Here is a 21,787-nt window from a genome sequence, read left to right on the forward strand (position 1 = left end):
TAGTTGGAATAGAGTTACTTGTGCCAGTACTTTACTATTGGATTCCTATATAGAGTAGGTTTCAAAAATAATATTTTAAAATATTGTATGATTCCACCTACATCAGGTACCTAGAGCAATCGAATTCTTAGAGATAGGAAGCAAAGTGGTGGTTACCAGGGGCTGGGAACACTGGTAAATGGGGAGGTATTGTTTTATGGTTATAGCATTTCAGTTTGGGATGATAAACAGTCCTGGAGATGGATGCAGCGATGATTACACAACGTGAATGTACTTAGCGCCTTACAACCATACACTTAAAAATAGTTAAAATTTTATGTTACATATTTTTTACCACAATAAAAATTAAAACTAAAAAAAAATCTAACAGAAAACAATGGCCAAACTAAATCTGGATATCCAGTACAACTACCTTTCAAACATTTATGGTGAAATTAAAACATTTAATCTAATTAGAATTTACTATCAAAAGTTGGTCACCAAAGCATCTTCTTCTAGATATATTTCAAGGAGAAAGGAGATAATTTCAGAAGGAAGATCAGAGATCCAAACAGAAACAAATAAGGAAGAAAACTGGATCTAAAAATTGTACGCCTTTTTCCTTTACTAAAATCTTTTTAGGTAAGAAGATTTCAGAGAAAGAATATGTATATCTTGACACAAAATTTGATATCAGCAATTTGGGGCTTTTAAATGACATTTTGAATAGATAATTTTATTTTGATTATCTATCCATATGTCTGTGAAAGCAGACAATGTGCAATAAGATCAAATATCAGTTAAAATAATAGCACCAGATATTCTAATTCCCAATATTCTTTCCACAAAGTAATAGAAATAATTTATGTAGAAAAAAATCCTAAATTGAATAAAGGACATGTTCTTGGAACAATGATATAGTTAAAAATTAAACTGCATATCCCTCCTCTACTGCATTAGTAGAGTAGAGCCAATTGACATTTCAAATGAAGCTGAAATTTTCCAACATATTAAGTTCATTGGGACATAAAATGTATTTGATTTCACACGATCATATTTTTCTTCCAAGAGAAATGTAATCTATGTTGTTTCACTTACATTCAACCATTAAAATAGCTTATCATACAACCTTTCTTGGTTTTCATTTAACTAGAATGTACTTCGGGGGCTCAAACAGTAAAAACAGTTTAATTTTAGCTTGATAACCAAGATAATGCCAACAACATTGTAATTTCTAAATTTGCTTATAATATAAATATTTCAGTAAGGATCAAGTTTATGAGAAACACAAACACATATATTATTTAAGAGAATGCAAATGTAGTGTTTTGTTTTAGAGTTCCTAAGAACCAAATTGTAAATGTAAAGGAACATATCTAAGATACAAAAGCATATTATTGAGAATTATGTAACAATATCACTATTACCAATCATTTAACAGGAAATGAGATAATCATTACAAGCTAGTATATCAGGTACTAAAATTTAAATCATTTCAGTAGTTATTCAACAAATACAGTGTAAGGCATTACCAGTTCAAAGTTCACAGGACACTGTCTTTAGATAACTCCATCCTTGACTTTCATTATGATCCTAACACTTTAACCCAAAAGAAGTGATTTCCAGGTCCCAGTCATTTCTTATTCTCTCATACAAACACTGGGTTTTCCTTCCTTCTCCCATGCTTTTTTTTCTTTCTGTTTCCCTTCCCAATCTTTTCCATCATGCCCTATGATTCAATTTGTAAAGAAACTCACTATATTTTCAAGGCTGGTGATCCTCCAAACTACAGTCTACAGCCAAAGTTATCCTTTCTAAATGGAAGTCAGATCATGTCCCTCCTTTTAAAATGTTGCGTGGCTCTTCATTTCATTCAGAGTAAAAGCTAAAGTCCTTATAATAACCCACAAAACCTACCTCTCCATTGTGTCTCTGATCTCCTATTTCACCACTTCCACTCCGATTCCTCTCCAGCTACACTGGCCTCTTTTTATACATGTCAGGCATGCCCTGCCTTGGGGACATTCGCCTTCCTATTCTTGGAATGCCCTTTGATAATCGATTGGCTAATACCCAAGCCTCCTTCAAGTCTTTGCTCAAATAACCTCATTACATTAAATTTTCATTGTCTGTTTTTACCTGTATTATTTACATGATCTGATTAGATTCAGAAGAAGTGAGGTTCTGTTACCATTAGAAGAAAGTTATTACTAGCACTCCACTCTACTCAGTTATCATTTAAATATTACCTGTAGTTACCTAGAAAGCAGTGTTCATTAAAAGCGAAACTGTACAAACCCAAGTGGTAGTTTCCGTAGGACAATGTGCAACGCATAAGAAATTCAGGCATTACTGGAGTGAGCTAGCTACACTGGAGTTTATAGCCAGAGAGTTTATAAAAAGAAATTACTGGCTCAGAACTTTCAGTTCTTGGTTTAAGGCTTGGTCAGAGATTCAGGATGTTGCTGCGATGGCCCTAAAGGGATTTCTTCTTGCCTGTAGGCACGAGGTTGATGTAGGCAAAAATCAGACACAGAGTTTGACTTAACAGATTGCAGGATTATAACAGAGGGTTGAAATCAAAGCTGGCAAGCAAGGTTTTTTAAGTGACATTTGGCACACTGTCTGGGAAGAAGTTCTATCATTAGAATCAGAATGGCACGTTTAGAAAATTCATACAAACACAAGTGATCCAAACAATAAAATCAAACGTTTGGTACCAAATGCTGAGATCAGTCAGCATTTAAAAGCAGATAATACAAATCACTCTAAATATTTTAAACAGAAAGTGATTTCACAGAGAGACTTATATATCTAAAAAACTGTTGAAATAGTTGGAGAAGCGATGTACAGTGAGTTCCCACAGGAATGACTCCCGTAATTGACTCCCCAAGAGACCAACTGCCGATATAGAGATCACAGAACATTGTTCTTGGTGACAGGTGGAAAATTAGAGATCTTCTAAGAGTAACTAGGGACAAGCCAACATCCAAATAAACATCATAATTACATATCATGTAACAACTGAAAATAATAAGTTCCTTTATTAAGAAATACATTTCGGCTGCTGTTCCAAACCACGAGATGACAGTGACAAAGTGAGAGTTTTTTCCCCTCTCACTTACTAGGGTGAGCTAAACAACCATGGGCTGATGTCCTAGCTCTTTGGTGTTTGGGAGACCAGACTCCTTCTGTTTGTTGGGTGCTAAAGAGGCAATTACTCAACCTCATGAACTAAGATCACACCCATATTCCAGCCTGTGGGGAGAAGAGATGGAAAATGGAGAGAATGTCTCTTCTTTTTAATTGTACAACCTATAGGGTGCACGTAGTATCTGTTCAGATTTCACTGGCTAAAATTTAGTCACATGGTCTATACCCACTGAAAGGGAAACTGAGAAATATAGGGTTTTTTTTCCGAATTAAAGATGGGTTGATAAGAGTATAAGGTCAACATATAAAAGGCAATTATATTTGCATATACCAGTAACAAAAACGAAGAGAAAATAAAATTTTAAGAGACTATTTTTGAAAATCATTTGCCTTTAGCATTTGAAATATTATATAATAATGCTCCTTCCATAAAAACTATAAAACATTACTGAGAAAAATTAAAGATTACCTAAATATATGTGTTTATCCTTACCATATACAAGGTTAATATTTTAAAAATCAATTGCTTTTCTATATTACAGCAGCAAAAAAGAAAACAAAAATTTAAAGATACCACTTACAAAAATTATAATTTTCAAAAGCATAAAAATATTAAATACCCTTACCATAAATTATAATACATTATTGAATATTTCAACCTACGGAAATAACATGTTTTTCCATTTATTGCAGCAGTGAAATGTTTAGCCATGTGCCTATCTAAATATAGGTATATCTTACATACTACAAGAAAAAAAAAATGGCTATTTCAGAACAAACAGCAGACTACCACAGCTTCAGGCTTGGGTGATTCAATAAAAAATAACACCTTGTTTAGACAGCAGAACTTACTTTTATATAGTTAACTTGTATAATAATCCTACTGTAGTAAAGCTATATGAAAGAATAAACTTTAATAAAAATTCATTAGTTGCTTACCAAATAAAGAGAATTTAAAAATTGATATTATGCCAATATTAACTAATATGAATTATAATTAACAATATGCAACATTATTAACACTTTATTATTACGACTTTATACTAAAACATTCTAAGATTTGTAAATAAGACATAATGATGTCACTTATTTAAATTTTATTCAGCAGCTTCTCCCTCATAAGTAATGAGGGAGAAACTGCTGGACAAATATTTACAAAATAGCTTATCAAAATTAATTTTATTATTTTTTTCTTTTCTTTACTGAGGTATATTTGATGTACAATATTACATAAAGTTCAGGTGTACAACATAGCGATTCACAAATTTTAAAGCTTATATTCTATTTATAGTAATTATAAGATATTGGCTATATTTTCTGTGTTGTACAATATATTCTTGTAGCTTACTTATCTTAAAAATAGTAGTTTGTACCTCTTAATCCCCATCCCTATCTTGCCCCTTCCCCCTAACGTCTCCCCACTGATAACCACTAGTTTTTTCTCTATATCTGTGAGTCTTTTTCTTTTTTGTTAGATTCACTAGTTTGTTTTATTTTTTAAATACACACACACACACACACACACACACACAGACATAACAAGATGAAATTTTGCTATTTACGATGGCATGGATGGACTTGGAGGGCATTATGCTAAGTGAAATAAGTCAGATAGAGAAAGACAAATACTGTATGACATCACTTATATGTGGCATCTTAAAAATAAAAAATAAAACAATAAATAAAACCATAACTAATTTTAAATACTCTAAAAATGTTGCCTAGCATTTTCAGGAATGTTCTTTATACAAGTTGTAGAGAACTTTATACAATATCTGTTCTATTATATCTGAAATTAGAAGAAGGACAATTTATAAAATATAGTTATCGCTAGCAATAGAGAGATTTGGGACATAAGAAAGAGGAAGGCTGAGCAGGCACCCTGCTACCATAGTGAGGAAATTTTAGTTCTCCTTGTAACAAATATATTAAAAAGCAGAAGGATTCCAGAAAAAAAAAATGTATTGTACTAAAGGAGAAAGGAGAGGCTATAGAGTTACTTAGGCTATTATTATTACATCCATGAACACGAGATGAGTATTTTTTCAACAGACGTAGGCAGCACAAAAGAAATACAGCTTTCAGACTTTATAAGTCCCAGCCCATTTCTGCCAATTCAAATCTGAACCCTCACAAGTCCAAGTGCTGTCCAAACGTATCTGCCATCATGTCCCCTTGAAAACTTCAAGTATAGCTCCTTCCTACATACCGTTAGTAATGTATTTCTAAAATTCAGACGTTCTGTTTTGAAATGTTATATCCATAGCCAATTTCCCATTATTTAAGTGTGAAAAATTATAATGTATGACACATCTACCCATCTAACCCCAACTAAGTTCTAAAAATGCAAATGAAACACAGAGGAACACCAATAAAGGTATTATGTTTATCCCTACATTTATAAGAGCCATAAATTCTTTCAAGCCAGTGATGTCTATCATTTTGATTAGCTGGTGTTTTGAGTCTTCCTTAGACTAACATTACATGTTTACATGAACAAACTTAGTAGTGAACCCTTCAGTGAGATATTATACGAGCTCTTTAATTATTTTTTAAATCTACGTCTTCGAAGCCAGCTCTTTTGTGAGTAAATTCTTTGAAGGGAATAGGAGGGGCAGAGGAGGTCTGAACCTTTGCTTTAAGCAATGAATGGAACATGATGAAGGAAAACTAGCAAGTATACAACATGCTTTTAAGAAATTTCAACTTATGCACACTTTAATTACATAATCTCCTCAGCAGGGAAGAGGACTTGCTGAAAAAAGGGAGATAACATTTACTAAACACTGACTGTATGCCAATGGTTGTTTAAAACATACTATACATGATCTCAATTATCTTTCAAATCACTCAGAAATAGATTCCAATAGTCCCATTTTTATAGATAAGAAATATAGATAAGAAATAGGTAAGAGATGAGAGACGTTAGTAGATCAGGTGACATTTCATGGGCAGTAAGCAACACAAAAATCCAAATTCATCTCTTTAAACCTCAAACACATGCACTTTGCACTAAACATTGTGTACAGGGTTCACTAAATTATAAAGCCGAGTACAATCAGCCAGATTTCCCTAACTCAGGACTCTGAGTTGCTATGTCAGCATTCTCATCAGTAGAATGAATAAATGAATAAATTACTGCCAAGTATTTCAGGGAAATACTTGACCTCAAAGAGAAGCTAATCCATTCAGCCCCCATTGCCTTACATACATTTTCTTAAACAAAAGTTGATTCCCATGTTATATCCCAAAATATAATTGCTGTATAACTCACATTTGGAAATTACTATGGGGATTTAAAATACACATGCACATGTCGCACACAAAGTAAGACTTCATCCCTGTCCTTATTATACTGAAACTTTTTATTAAATATCTGCCAATAACACAGAGAATATGATAGTGGCTGAATCTGCATATGGACATTTAGAAGAGGAATCTTGGTTATCTTTTTCTTATTAAAATTCTTTAAACAATTATTTTTATCCATCAGCATTTAGCAATTAACAAAATTGCCATCAAAATACGCTCTTAAATATAATTTCTAGAGACTCAATAATAACTTAAAATTACTTTTGCTAAAAAAACTCTGGGTCTTATTTGACTGATTAGAATCACTGATTCCAGATTCAGTTCAATTGCATCTTCCTAAATATATATGTTTTGCCTCCTCTTGTCTTATCTATTTTAACCTGTCCTTGACGATGTTGTTAGCCTACGTACATGAATATAGGTGAAAAGTGTGCATGAATTAAAGTCACTTCCAAAAGTTTAATAGATGTAGCCACTGCTTGTGGAACATAATGCCATTTACCCTTCTTTAATCTGTGAAAGTCCCAAGTTAAGTGTTTTTGCAGTAATGAGAAACTGAGAAACATTAAACATTTCAAAGATACACACACATCAGTCATGACAAATCAAAAATACTGAATTAAAGATGTTTTCAATAAATGATAAGATTGAGTGATTACAATGTAATATAAAATAATTATATGTTTGTGATCTCTGCAAGAAAGAAAATTTTGCTAACACAAATGGTAGAAATATATCCTTAATAAAATGCAAATAATGGGGGCTTACACTCAAATGTCTACTCCGTCTAAGGAATACTGGTAAAGATGCCCAAAATATAGGATAATGTAAAATGATATGATTCTTATTGAATAAATGCCTACCGTATACCAGACATGAGACTAGGTAAATTATGTAGGTGATTACCTCTTTTTATTTTTAAGAGTCTAAGAACCTAAGAAATAGGTCCTCTCTGCTTTATAGATGAGGAAATTGAGTCTCAGAGAAGTTGTACAACATATAGCTTGTAAGAAGAAAGTCTGAAATTAGTACCTAGTCCACTAGAACATGGTACCTGTGCTTTCCCATTTAGCCTGGGAGTATATTTTTTTGCTTCTATTCAAATAAGAATACAACTGCAATTCTTGAGAATTCACAAATTTTACCCTGACTAATGGAACCCCATTGTCAGGGACAGACATGAAAGTGCCCTACAGTATTCACTTCATCTCCTGTGCTGTCCACTGGGGTAGCCACTAGCCACGAGAGGCTACTGAACAATCAAATTGTGGCTAATCCAAATTGAGATGGGCTGCAGGTATAAAATACACACTGGATCTAAAGACTTAATATGAAAACAAGAATATAAAATACCTCATTATTATCTTACATTGCTTTTGTGTTAAAATGATAATATTTTGGGTATATTGAGTTAATGCAAACATATTCTGAAAATTAACTTCACTTTTTTTTAACATAACTACTAGCAAATGTAAAATTACACGTGTGGCTTACATTTGTGTCTTGTATTATACTTCTGCTAAACGTCGGTGTTATTCCTGAATTCTCTTGCACCAACTTTCATTAAGATCAATAAAAATCAGTTTGGCTTTTCCTTTTTATTTGTTCAGGATACCCCCCCAGGTATATTTAAATACATATATACTTATATACACAAGTGTATACATATATACACTTATATACATATATGTACACATACATACTGCCTTCCTTTAAAATGTCAAAGACGCCAAAAAGAGTCCTCTGAACTCACGATGCAGTCATAGTTTTTCTGAATCATTTCACAGTTTGAGTCTGAAAATGCTTAGCTTTTCATTCTACCAAGAGAAAGGCATATACTTTGAATTTCTGGAGGTACATAAAGATACATCGAGTAGTTTTTAGGAATGTTAACTCCATAAGCATTTTTTTTATTTGCTGCATTTGAATGTAAGCGTCACAGCTGAGATAGCTATGAAAACATTAAATTATTTCACCTCAATTTTCAGAACGCTCCTGATAATATAAGTAAAGGCAATTGGTTTTTTCAGTTCATTGGTTTTTTTTTTGTTTGTTTTGGCTTAGACTCTTTCTACTGCAGCCATCCCTACCAGTTATCATACCTCCTATGAATGAATACTGTATCTCTTTTGGGCTCACTTTGTATTCTTTCATTCCTTTTTGTATGCTTGTTTTCTAAGACCATTCAATATCCTTTCAGTGTATGTTCATTTTGAGGAAAAAAATTGATATTCAAGGTGGTCCCAGTGTAGTTCCCGTTTCAAACCCAGTTTAGCTTTATAAAGGAAATTATCTGAGATACTTCTACACAAGGTCCTGCTTCAGTCAGACTACCCGCCCACATCCACCTCCAAGGTTTGCATGACACAACCTCTGCTCTGCCTTGTGCCTTAGGGCCTGCCCACAGTGCTCTCCCCACCTCATTCATTATATGGTCCAACTGTGCTCACACTTGGTCTCCCTGTGCCGCAAAGGGTTTCCCTTCTATGAGCTCCAAGTGTGTTTCCAAACTCCTGCCCATCCTGTCCAGAAGTCTCAAATTAGCTCCCTCCACTGGATGTTTTATCTTCTTTACATCCTCATAAAGTTTTATATATTTTTCCTGGCACTTTATTATATCCAACCTAATATTAGAGTTATTTGAGATGTTTTTCCTATTCTCCATTACCATGTTGAGATATTCTTAAGAGCAGAGATTCTCTTAATTTCTATTCATCAAAATTTTTAATAAACACCTAAAATAGCAAAAGGATATACAAATTACTCTTGCAATATATGTCCTTAATTTTATAATTAATATATAATTTATACCACTTTGTATATATTTAAAAATTTTCCTTTTGGAAGCCTTTTTTTGTTTAAGAAACTTTATTCCAGATTTCACAGATTTAAAAAGTTTTAAATTCCCAATGAGATTGGTTTGTTCCTCTGACATCCCACTTAGTAGTTGTTCGCTGAAGTTTAATGTGGGTCAACATAAAACTTTTGCTCCCTCACTACTTGGATGCTATGAGATTACTTTTTATTATGATCAAACATTTGTTATTTAAAAGGCCAGACCTGTACAAGAGCTAGCATAGCTGCCAACAAACCTCCTACACAGAATGAAAGGTGAAGGTTTTCTCAAGAAAATAGATTAGGGGTGCAGTCAAGTTGGCATACTAGGAGGATGCGGAATTCACATCTCCTCACAACTAGGGCACCTACAAGGCACCAGTGGGGGACCATGGACACCTAAGGGGACAGGAGGAAGCCCCAGTGACCAGGTAGGATGTGGGGTATGGGGGGAGTGAAGGGGGAGGAGAAGTGGAGGCAGGTGCCCCTGAGGGGTGGCTGGGGGAGGGGAAGGGATCCCATGCCCAAAGGGGGAAATTGGGGAACCGCTGGGAGAGCAGAGGATCAAAAGAGACCGTGGCCAGGTTTCCCCTGCCACTTGGGCCCCCGGGAACCTGCTGAGATCCCGGGCCTGATCCCCTGCCCACTGAGGCCCCCTCCAGCCACGCAGGTCCTGAGGGAGTGGGAGGGAGAGAAGGGGGGAGTAAAAGTAAAGGCCGGACCTCTGGGATCAACACGCTTGAGGGGCAGCAGGGGAGGGTAGGAGTTCCTACACTCAGCAGAACCCACCCACGGTTAGGGGTAGAAGGGTGACGGGGAGACCCTGGTGGAGACAGTGCGGGAGGGGCACAAAGGAACAGAAGGGAATGCGGCCAGTGCTTTCCTTGTCCACTTAGGCACCGGGGAGCCTGTTGGGTTCCTGGGCCTAAACCTCTGCCCTCGGAGCCTCCCTCCTGCCATGTAGAGTCCAAGCCCTGACCCTACACCCCCACCTAGGGCCCCACCTCTACACTTGGAGATCCCCTCCAATGCACTGGGCCTAAACCCCACCCACACACCCTCACCCAGCGCCTTACCTCCAAAATCCAGAACTCCACACTCCAGAGGTACTCCTTTCGACATGCTGCCTCTCCCCTTCTATACAGGTACTAAGAAGAGGCCCCGCCACATACTTGAATATCGCTCCCCCACCTGCCTAGGTCCCGCCCCACCCTAAACCATGCCCCTGCCTAAGTTCCAGCCCCACTTAAACTCCGCCCCCACAGCCAAGGGTTGTTATTTTTTTCCCCCTCTTTTAGATTGGTCTTCTGTTTCACCTTGTAGATTCATTCTTATTGATTCTTTTATTTCTCCTAATAAATCTTTTATTTTTCTATTTTATTTTATTCTTTATACTTTGTTATTGTCTGTATTTTTGGCTTATTCCCCACCCCCTTTTTTGAAATTTTTAAAAACTTTTTATATTTTCTGTTGTGGATTTATTGTACCTTGTTGCAGTTATTTCCATTACAGTGATATTTTTCCTAATATATTTTTTATCTTTCTAATTTTATTTTATTTTTTATTCTTTGATATTGTAATGCTCCTTTTTTTCTTTCCTCCTTCATTTTTTTTTTTAAACTGAGTCACAAAGCTTGCAGGATTTTGGTTCCCAGGCCAGAGGTTGGACCGGAACGCCTATGGTGGGAGCTGTGAGTCCAAAATGCTGGACTAAAAGAGAACCTCAGACCCAAGGGAATATTAATCAGATTGAGGCCTCCTGGAGGTCCTCATCTCAGCACCAAGAACAGGCTCTATCCAACTGCCTGCAAACTTCAGTGCTGGACGTCTCAGGCCAAACAACCAGTAAGAGAGGAATACAGCATCACCCATCAAAGAAAGAAAAAAAAAAAGAAATGACAAAATAATATGTTACAGAAGAAGGAGCAGGTAAAAACCTACAAAACTAAATAAATGAAGAAGAAATAGGCAACCTACCTGAAAAAGAATTGGGAGTAATGATAGTAAAGATGATCCAAAATCTCAGAAACAGAATGGAGAAAATAAAAGAAACATTTAAAAAAGATCTAGAAGAACTAAAGAGCAAACAAACAGTGATGAACAACACAGCTGCTGAAATTAAAAATACTCTAGAAGGAATCAATAGCAGAATAAATGAGGAAGAAGAATGGATAAGTGACCTGGAAGATAAAATACTGGAAATAACTACCACAGAGCACAATAAAGAAAAAAAAATGAAAAGAATTGAGGACAGTCTCAGAGACATATGGGACAACATTAAATGAACGATTATTCAAATTATATGGGTCCAGAAGGAGAAGAGAAAAAGAAAGGGTATGAGAAAATATTTGAAGAGATTATAGTTGAAAACTTCCCTAACATGGGAAAGGAAATAATCAAGTCCAGGAAGCACAGAGAGTCCCATATAGGATAAATCCAAAGAGAAACACACCAAGACACATATTAATCAAACTATCAAAAATTAAACACAAAGAAAAAATATTAAAGGCAACAAGGGAAAAGCAACAAATAACATACAAGGGAATCCCCATAGGATTAACAACTGATCTTTCAGCAGAAACTCTGCAAGACAGAAGGGAGTGGCAGGACACATTTAAAGTGATGTAAGGGAAAAACCTACAACCAAGGTTACTCTACCCAACAAGGATCTCATTCAGATTCAATGGAGAAATTAAAACCTTTACAGACAAGCAAAAATTAAGAGAATTCAGCACCACCAAACCACCTTTATAACAAATGCTAAAGGAACTTCTCTAGGCAGGAAACACAAGGGAAGGAAAAGACCTACAAAAACAAACAAAAAACAATTAAGAAAATGGTAATAGAACATATATATCAATAATTACCTTAAATGTAAATGGATTAAATGCTCCAACCAAAAGACACAGACTGACTGAATGGATACAAAAACAAACCCATATATGTGCTGTCTACAAGAGATGCACTTCAGATCTAGGGACACAAAAAGACTGAAAGTGAGGGGATGGAAAAAGATATTCCATGCAAATAGAAATCAAAAGAAAGCTAGAGAAGCAATTCTCATATTAGTCAAAATGGACTTTACTAGAGACAAAGAAGGACACTACATAATGATCAAGGGATCAATCCAAGAGAATGATATAACAACTGTAAATATTTATGCACCCAACATAGGGGCACCTCAATACATAAGACAAATGCTAACAGCCATAAAAGAGGAAATTGACAGTAACACAGATATAGTAGGGGAGTTTAACATCCCACTTTCACCAATGGACAGGTCATCCAAAATGAAAATAAATAAGGAAACACAAGCTTTAAATGACACATTAAACAAGATGGACTTAATTGATATTTATAGGACATTCCATCCAAAAACAACAGAATACACATTCTTCTCAAGTGCTCATGGAACATTCTCCAGGACAGATCATATCTTGGGTCACAAATCAAGCCTTGGTAAATTTAAGAAAATTGGAATCACATCAAGTATCTTTTCTGACCACAATGCTATGAGACTAGATATCAATTACAGGATAAAATATGGAAAAATACAAGCACATGGAGGCTAAACAATACACTATTAAATAACCAAAAGATCACTGAAGAAATCAATGAGGAAATCAAAAAATACCTAGAAACAAAAGACAATGAAAACATGATGGCCTAAAACCTATGGGATGCAGCAAAAGCAGTTCTAAGCGGGAAGTTTAATGCAATACAATCCTACCTCAAGTAAAAAACATCTCAAAAAACCAACCTAACCTTAAATCTAAAGCAATTAGAGGAAGAAGAACAAAAAACTGCAAAGTTAGCAGAAGGAAAGAAACCATAAAGGTCAGATCAGAAATAAATGAAAAAGAAATGAAGCAAATGACAGCAAAGATCAATAAAACTAAACGCTGGTTCTTTGAGATGATAAACAAAATTGATAAAACATTAGCCAGACTCATCAAGACAAAAAGGGAGAAGACTCAAATCAACAGAATTAGAAATGAAAAAGGAGAAGTAACAATTGACACGGCAGAAATACAAAGGATCATGAGAGATTACTACGAGCAACTATATGCCAATAAAATGGACAACCTGGAAGAAATGGACAAATTCTTAGAAATGCACAACCTTCCGAGATGGAACCAGGAAGAAATAGAAAATATGAACAGACCAATCACAAGCACTGAAATTGAAACTGTGATTAAAAATCTTCCAACAAACAAAAGCCCAGGACCAGATGGCTTCAGAGGTGAATTCTATCAAACATTTAGAGAAGAGCTAACACCTCTCCTTCTCAAACTCTTCCAAAATATAGCAGAGGGAGGAACACACCCAAACTCATTCTATGAGGCCACCATCACTCTGAGACCAAAACCAGACTAAGATGTCACAATGAAAGAAAACTACAGGCCAATATCACTGAAGAACATAGATGCAAAAATCCTCAACAAAATACTAGCAAGCAGAATCCAACAGCACATTAAAAGGATCATACACCATGATCAAGTGGGCTTATCCCAGGAATGCGAGGATTCTTCAATATACTCAAATCAATGAATGCGATATACTATATTAACAAACAGAAGGCTAAAAACCATATGATAATCTCAGTAGATGCAGAAAAAGCTTTCGACAATGATCAACACCCGTTTAAGATAAAAAGTTTTTAGAAAGTAGGCATAGAGGGAACTTACCTCAACATAATAAAGGCCATATACGACAAACCCACAGCCAACATCATTCGCAATGGTGAAAAACCGAAGCCATTTCCTCTAAGATCAGAAACAAGACAAGATTGCCCACTCTCAACACTATTATTCAACATAGTTTTGCAAGTTTTAGCAACAGCAATCAGAAGAGAAAAAGAAATAAAAGGAATCCAAATTGGAAAAGAAGTTATACTGTCACTGTTTGCAGATGATATGATACTATACATAGAGAATCCTAAAGACACCACCAGAAAACTACTAGAGCTAACCAATGAATTTGGTAGAGTAGCAGGATACAAAATTAATGCACAAAAATCTCTTGCATTCCTATACACTAATGATGAAAAATCTGAAACAGAAATTAAGTAAACGCTCCCATTTACCACTGCAACAAAAAGAGTAAAATACCTAGGAGTAAACCTACTTAAGGAGAAAAAAGACCTGTATGTATACAGAAAACTATAAGACACTGATGAAAGAAATTAAAGATGATACAAACAGATGGAGAGATACACCATGTTCTTGGATTGGCAGAATCAACACTATGAAAATGACTATACTACCCAAAGCAATCTACAGATTCAGCGCAATCCCTATCAAACTACCAATGGCATTTTTCACAGAACTAGAACAAAATCTTTCACAATTTGTATGGAAACACAAAAGACCCCTAATAGCCAAAGCAATCTTGAAAAAGAAAAACTGAGCTGTGGGTATCAGCCTCCTTGACTTCAAGCTCTACTACAAAGCTACAGTAATCAAGACAGTATGGTACTGGCACAAAAAACAGAAATATAGATCAGTGGAATAGGATAGAAAGCCCAGAGATAAACCCATGCACATATGGTCACCTTATCTTTGATAAAGGAGGCAAGAGTATATACAATGGAGAAAAGACAGCCTCTTCAATAAGTGGTACTGGGAAAACTGGACAGCTATATGTAAAAGAATGAAATTAGAACACTTCCTAACACCTACACAAAAATAAACTCAAAATGGATTAAAGACCTAAATGTAAGGCCATACACTATCAAACTCTTAGAGGAAAACACAGGCAGAACACTCTATGACATAAATCACAGCAAGATCCTTTTGACCCACATCCTAGAGAAATGGAAATAAATACAAAAATAAACAAATGGGACCTAATGAAACTTCAAAGCTTTTGCACAGCAAAGGAAACCATAAACAAGATGAAAAGACAACCCTCAGAATGGGAGAAAATATTGGCAAATGAAGCAACTGACAAAGGATTAATCTCCAAAATTCACAAGGAGCTCATGCAGCTCAATATCAAAAAACAAACAACCCAATCCAAAAATGGGCAGAAGATCTAAATAGACATTTCTCCAAAGAAGATAGACAGATTGGCAACAAACACATGAAAATATGCTCAACATCACTAATCATTAGAGAAATGCAAGTCAATACTACAACAAGGTATCACCTCACACCAGTCAGAATGGCCATCATCAAAATATCTACAAACAGTGAAGGCTGGAGAGGGTGTGGAGAGAAGGAAACCCTCTTGCACTGTCGATGGGAATGTAAATTGATACAGCCACTACAGAGAACAGTAAGGAAATTCCTTAAAAACTAAAAATAGAGCTACCATATGATCCAGCCATCCCACTACTGGGCATATACCCTGAGAAAACCATAATTCAAAAAGTGTCATGTACCACAATGTTCATTGCAGCTCTATTTACAATAGCCAGGACATGGAAGCAACCTAGGTGTCCATCGACAGATGAATGGATAAAGAAGATGTGGCACATATATACAATGGAATATTACTCAGCCATAAAAAGAAATGAAATTGAGTTATTTGTAGCGATGTGGATGGACCTAGAGTCTGTCATGCAGAGTGAAGTAACTCAGAAAGAGAAAAACAAATACTGTATGCTAACACATATATATGGAGTTAAAAAAAATGGTTCTGATGAACCCAGGGGCAGTTCTGGAATAAAGACACAGATACGGAGACTGGACTTGAGGACACGGGGTGGGGGAAGGTAAGCTGGTAAGAAGTGAAAGAGCAACACTGACCTATATACATTACCAAATGTAAAATAGATAACTAGTGGGAAGCAGCCGCATAGCACAGGGAGATCAGCTCGGTGCTTTGTGACCACCTAGAGGGGTGGGATAAGGAGGGTGGGAGGGAGACTCAAAAGGGAGGGGATATGGGGGTATACATTTGCATATAACTGATTCACTTTGTTATACAGCAGAAACTAACACAACATTGTACAGCAATTATACTCCAATAAAGATGTTAAAAAAGAAAGTAGATTAGTCTGAGGTATCTGAAATGCTTTTACATTAAATTCACATAAGTATACTTATCCCTCAACAGAGTCTTGAAATGTTTCTTTTCCTCTGTACTATTCCATATAGTGCTGGAAACATCAGGCTGGAAACATCAGGCAAGGAGCCTGGCTTAACTATGTGTCAATGGGAAAATATTTATCTAGAAACCTACTCTTAACCAAATTAAAACACTCCCTTTAAAATGTATGAGGAAGTTATGGCAGAAATGGCAGTGTTCCCCATTCCACCCACCATGTTAAAAATCAGTACAAACAAATTAGGTCATTCTTCTTAAAGCACTTTTGTTTTTGTTAGTTACAAGATATAATTTATATACAAAATGAATGGCACTTTTATTTTCTACTCCAAACTCATGGTTTAAATATTAATATATGCCATGTTATCAACTGATAAAATTTGGTTTTCTTTTTTGCCACACCATGCAGCATGTGGGAGCTTAGTTCCCAGGCCAGGGATTGAACCCATGGCCCCTACATTGAGAGTGCAGAGTCTTAACCACCGGACCTCCAGGGAAGTCCCAAAATTTGTTCTTTTGTCATTGTAACACTATATACTGCATTTTCATCTCATCCTCTAATATTTTATATGAATTAATGCTACTTGCTATTTCCACTTCTTACAATATTGTCACTGTATGTATTATATTGGACATCTACCAATAATTATTTAGACAAATTACCCCCAAATTTTTAGGTGAATGGATGGACATATTCAATCATCTAAACTATTTAAATATATAAACTCAACATTCAAATGAATAAAGTATTGGTCTAAAAAGAATAAAGTAAATAACATAATCACAGTAACATCTAATTAAAATTGAGTAAGTCTGTTCTTGATGTTCTTATATTGTATTAAAAGTGAATCGATATTTACTAAGGACTGAATTCTCAATCAGACTGAAAACAAAGGAGTCTTAGTTTATTGATCTAAGAAGAAATTGACTAAACTAGGAACTGGGGAACTGGTAAGTATACCAAAGCTTGGAGAAATGTTGGAAGACAAGTTTATGAGTAAAGCCTTGAAAGATAACATTTTAGATTCAAAAAGATTTTTCTTTATGAAAACAATGATTTACTAGGTGTTTATGTCACTTCTTTTCCATTTCCTTCCTTCCCACCTACCACTCTGTAAAAGCACCACAGAAACAAATTAAAATGTACCTGCTGGAAGAGGCACTTTGAGTTCTTCTTTCATGGAGTGATGGAATGATAGACAGTTCTTTGTAAGCACAATGTCATCCAGTGCAATATCTCCATGGTGGCCTTTCCCAACTCTGCCTTCAAATTTGAGTTGGAAGTCCTCATCACCAGACAGGGATAATTCTTCCCGCTGCCAGAAATTGCCTTGTTCTACAGTGAGGTTAAGTAGGACCTTCGTTTGGTTTGAAACTGACACCTGGATCAAAGTGAGCGCTCCAATGCCATGTCCATACATGTGATAATGAAAAATTATCTGTAACCAAGAATCAAGAATATTATTAGTACAATTAATTTCACCTTATTTTCAATTATATCATTTGTCGTCTCCTTTCTTAACAGATTCCTGAAGGAAAATTAGATCTCTATGTTCTACTGCTCTGTGAGTACTCTACCAATGAATGAAGTTAGGCCAGCCTTAAATCGTATGTTGCAAAACATGGAAAATAGTACAATAAAGATCAAATAGAAACTTAGTTGAAAAATGAGCAGAGTTCACTTCCTTTCTGTGACTTATAAAAGTAGGATTCCTCCACAAACTCTTAAGATCCACTGTCAAAGGAATAAAAATATCATTAAAAAGTGATGCATTATATAGAAAGACTTTTCAGGATTAAGAAATACCAGGTACTAAGGAAAATCATTTCTAATCTCATGAAACTTAAATCATTTTCTTCAAAATAGCAGAGTACTTTATTGTTTATTCTACCACATCCTTGCACTTGAAACACATTTTCAGTTCTACAAGATCCTCAGGGCTGTACTATACATAGCAAAACCACCAGAATAGCGATTTCTAAATTTTACTTGAAACGCTTTAGAAGAGCAGACTCGAGAGTTGTACCCCCAAGTAAAAATTAATGTAAGTATTTCCAGGGATTAACATTTCACTGTTTCAAAGATGTAGTTTACCAGATTTTTAGTGATTGTTACGCAGAAGGAGAAAGTCAGGGGACATTCTAGGAGGAAGAAGAATATGAGTTAGGAACAACAGGGACTGAGAGTGTTTTTAGGCTTTTGTCTTGTCTTTTTTATGAATGAGGGAAAAGAGTAATGGTGGGTGATCTTCACACAGGAAAATCACATTTTGGAAAGACTAGCACTCATGGATATTATATTCTAGAGAAAGAAAAATGAATGTGTTTAAAGGGTAAAGAATGTGATTAGACAATATATGCAATGCATACTTCAAAGAGCACCAAGAAGAGCTAAGCCAGGTAAATAACTATGCAAATTTCCTAGCTGATGAATAATACCTGAATTTCAGGTATTATTCTATGATCCAAAAATGTTTCTTCTATTGATTAATCCATTACTGTTGGAAAACATGAGCTCTATGACCACTTTGGCTTGTTTGGGGAGGACTGGTCAAACCTGAGTGTCACAAAGTGAGAAATACAAAGAGTCTGAGGCCAGCCTCTTGAGCAGCGCCAATAGGCAAGAGAGGAAACTACCCAACAGGCATAGCATGTCTGTCTGGAGCCCTTGCAGTCATAGGTGTGGTCTTCCCAGTATTCTCCCTTGTTTTGTCTTCTTATTTGCACAGAAAGCATAAGGCATATGTTTTATGTCACAGTAAATACTTCCTTATCTTCTTGAGGCCATTTCCTGAATGATGCCATTGGGTCAACATGCAAACAAGCATCTAAATACTCCATTTCTACAGAGAACACTTGATGACAATGTAACCTAATCACAGGGCAACATAAATGAATAAAAATCTCTTAAGTATTAAATTCTTCTAAGGAGGCATTTTCACTGGAAATTTCAGTTACTCAGAGGTTTGATCTCTACCCTCATCAATCTATGTCTGCATCCCTTCCTGCCTCCCATCCATCCCTCAAAAGGAAGAAAAATCTCCAATTTGATTTTTTCTCCCTGAAGTTTTCCACAAGGTCAAGTGACAGAAAGGATTTTCATGAAAATATGGAAGGTCACTCTGCTTACCTGATAAACAAATGTTTATATATGAGAGACCCAATCATTCCCAGCATGACCTTTCCTTACTTCTTTGTATTCAATCTATATGATAAATATTCATAAAATGAAACATTCATCATTAATTTTTTGACATTTCTCCTAGGCATACTTCATTATTCTCACACAGGTGTTTAAAACAGTGGGAACTATAGTACTGGGACCAGGGAAAAATAGAGATGAATGAGATCCTTAGTAACTACAGTATGAAAAAAAAAATCTTTTAACATTCTTAGAGGAAGTCTGAAAAGAAAAGCTAAGGAGTCTGTTCTTGATGTCTTTCAAATTACTCAATATTTTCTTGAAAATAAACCCCAGCATACCAGATTTTATATATGTTGAGTCTATATCTATAAATCTATATACCCATAGATATTCTGAAATTTGTAAGTTAGTTCTAGTCTTAAAAGCTGATTAAAAATTAAACATGAAATATACACAATTTCAGTTTGACTTTTTTGCTTTTCTAAAACTCAGTGTTTGCCAAACTGATTAAATAAAGTTTAATATAATTGTGTATGATTCATTACATCCATTCTGGACTGCTGACTGAGTTACGTCTTTAAAACTCTGAGAGTGTCACTTTCTTGCAGAAAATCTATGAAATTTGCCTGAAGAGAGAAGAGATATGTGATTCTTCCCTGAGAATTAAACTATGAAATCAATTTAAGATGACACAGGAAAGCTCCTAACACAAACTAAAGGTTTAATATGTCTTAAGACTGGGAAAATGGTAGGATGTAAAGGATGGTCAGTATAAAACAGAGGAACAAACATCTGTGATAAGTACAGGTACAGCTGGGGAGCCTTCGAGCAAAGATTTAATATGTCCCCTTCTGGGGTTAGGGCTGTCTACTGAGGAGACAGATACACAAGAATATTACAATTTGAAGATAATAAAGGTTTAAATCATGTTATTGTCTCCCAGCCTGATTCTTTGATTGGCTAGCAACTTTCTGAATATAATTTGTTTTCCTTTCAGTGTTCAGACACTGGGGAATACACCAGTCAGAATACATGTGTTCAGAGCTTATGGAGATTGCATTTCTTGCTGTAAATACAAATAAATGGCAAATTTATTCACGCATTAATCTCTTATAAGCAAGATTCTGTGAAGTCATCTCTGAGTGCTTAATTTATATGTAAAGATAAATTTAGCCCCTAGCCTAGCTGACTCAAATCCTTTGGGGAATAAGACTAGACAATCATGCAAACAATAAATAGTGACTATGCAAACGCATAGTCATCATATGAAGAGCCATACAACTCTATTTATACTTTTAACACTCTTATAAATGTTTTCTTCAAGTTTCCACAGCATAATGGCCAAACCATTTTTTCTTCCTGCCCCTAGAAATTCTACTTTTTAAAGGGTCAATTTCAGTCTTTCCTTTTCCATGAAGACATCTTCAACCATTTTATCATGGTGCCAACTATGACGCATATTAGTTCTTGGAAATATTTAACTTTATACTATTTCTCATTGTTTAATTCCCTTTCTTATGGTGAAATCCCCATAATTCCAATAAGTACCAAGTTCCCTGAGTGGACACAACTGATATTTCACTTCTTTTGTTCTACCCGTGGTTATGGATAATAAGAATGACATTTTCCAATGGTTTCCAAAATTCCTTATCTACGGAACTTATCCACAGGATAAATTCTTCCAACAGCTCTAATGGTCCTTCCCTTTCACCCTTACTTCACTTTCTACCTCCCTCACATATTCCAAGTTGAATACATTCAAACTCATTTGTTGGTCTGGTGCTGGCCGTTTCGTTTTCTGTACTTAACTCCATCAGAAGTTGTTCATAATATTTCTGGTTTTTTCCCCATACCTTGCAGTTTTTGCTTCTTCTGCTTATGACTGGGCTTGAAATTCTGGCTGCTCTCATGGGCTGCTGCGGGAACAAGCTCTTTATAAAGATGTAATGACCAGATGAATTTCGCAAGGTGTGGTCAGCAGCTGGCTGCGTGCCTGAGGCAGGGATGCCGCTAGCCTTCAGATTCCAGTCAAAGTCATCATCCTGTTCCTGCTCCCAGGCACAAAGATCAAACTCAAAATCACAGCAGCCACTGCAGGTACCTGGAAAACATTTTCCAATTTATGGTGGAGAGAAAAAGGAAATTAGTAGATAAAGCATGCAATCACAAATTACAGTAATCTTATTAAACACACTCACGTTTCAGGATCTTTGAACTTGCTACTCTCTCTGCCTGGATTCTTTCCCAAATGGCCTGTCCACTCACTTCTATCAGATCTGTATTTGAGCATCACCTTCTCAGTGGGTCCTT

General features: G+C 35.6%; 1 protein-coding gene across 1 annotated transcript in view; it reads right to left on the reverse strand.

Moving 5' to 3' along the window:
- MALRD1 (MAM and LDL receptor class A domain containing 1) overlaps positions 1-21,787 on the reverse strand; it is a 580,486-nt gene that overhangs the window by 314,476 nt on the left and 244,223 nt on the right. Inside the window, exons 26-27 of the mRNA XM_024765840.1 lie at positions 21,331-21,578; positions 17,480-17,771 (exon numbers count right to left, since the gene is read on the reverse strand). Coding sequence (XP_024621608.1) covers positions 17,480-17,771; positions 21,331-21,578 — 540 coding nt within the window. The remainder of the gene's footprint in view (positions 1-17,479; positions 17,772-21,330; positions 21,579-21,787) is intronic.

Source organism: Neophocaena asiaeorientalis, unplaced genomic scaffold (genome assembly GCF_003031525.2).
Source record: "Neophocaena asiaeorientalis asiaeorientalis breed wild unplaced genomic scaffold, Neophocaena_asiaeorientalis_V1.1 scaffold217, whole genome shotgun sequence".
In the NCBI taxonomy this organism is placed as follows: domain Eukaryota; kingdom Metazoa; phylum Chordata; class Mammalia; order Artiodactyla; family Phocoenidae; genus Neophocaena; species Neophocaena asiaeorientalis.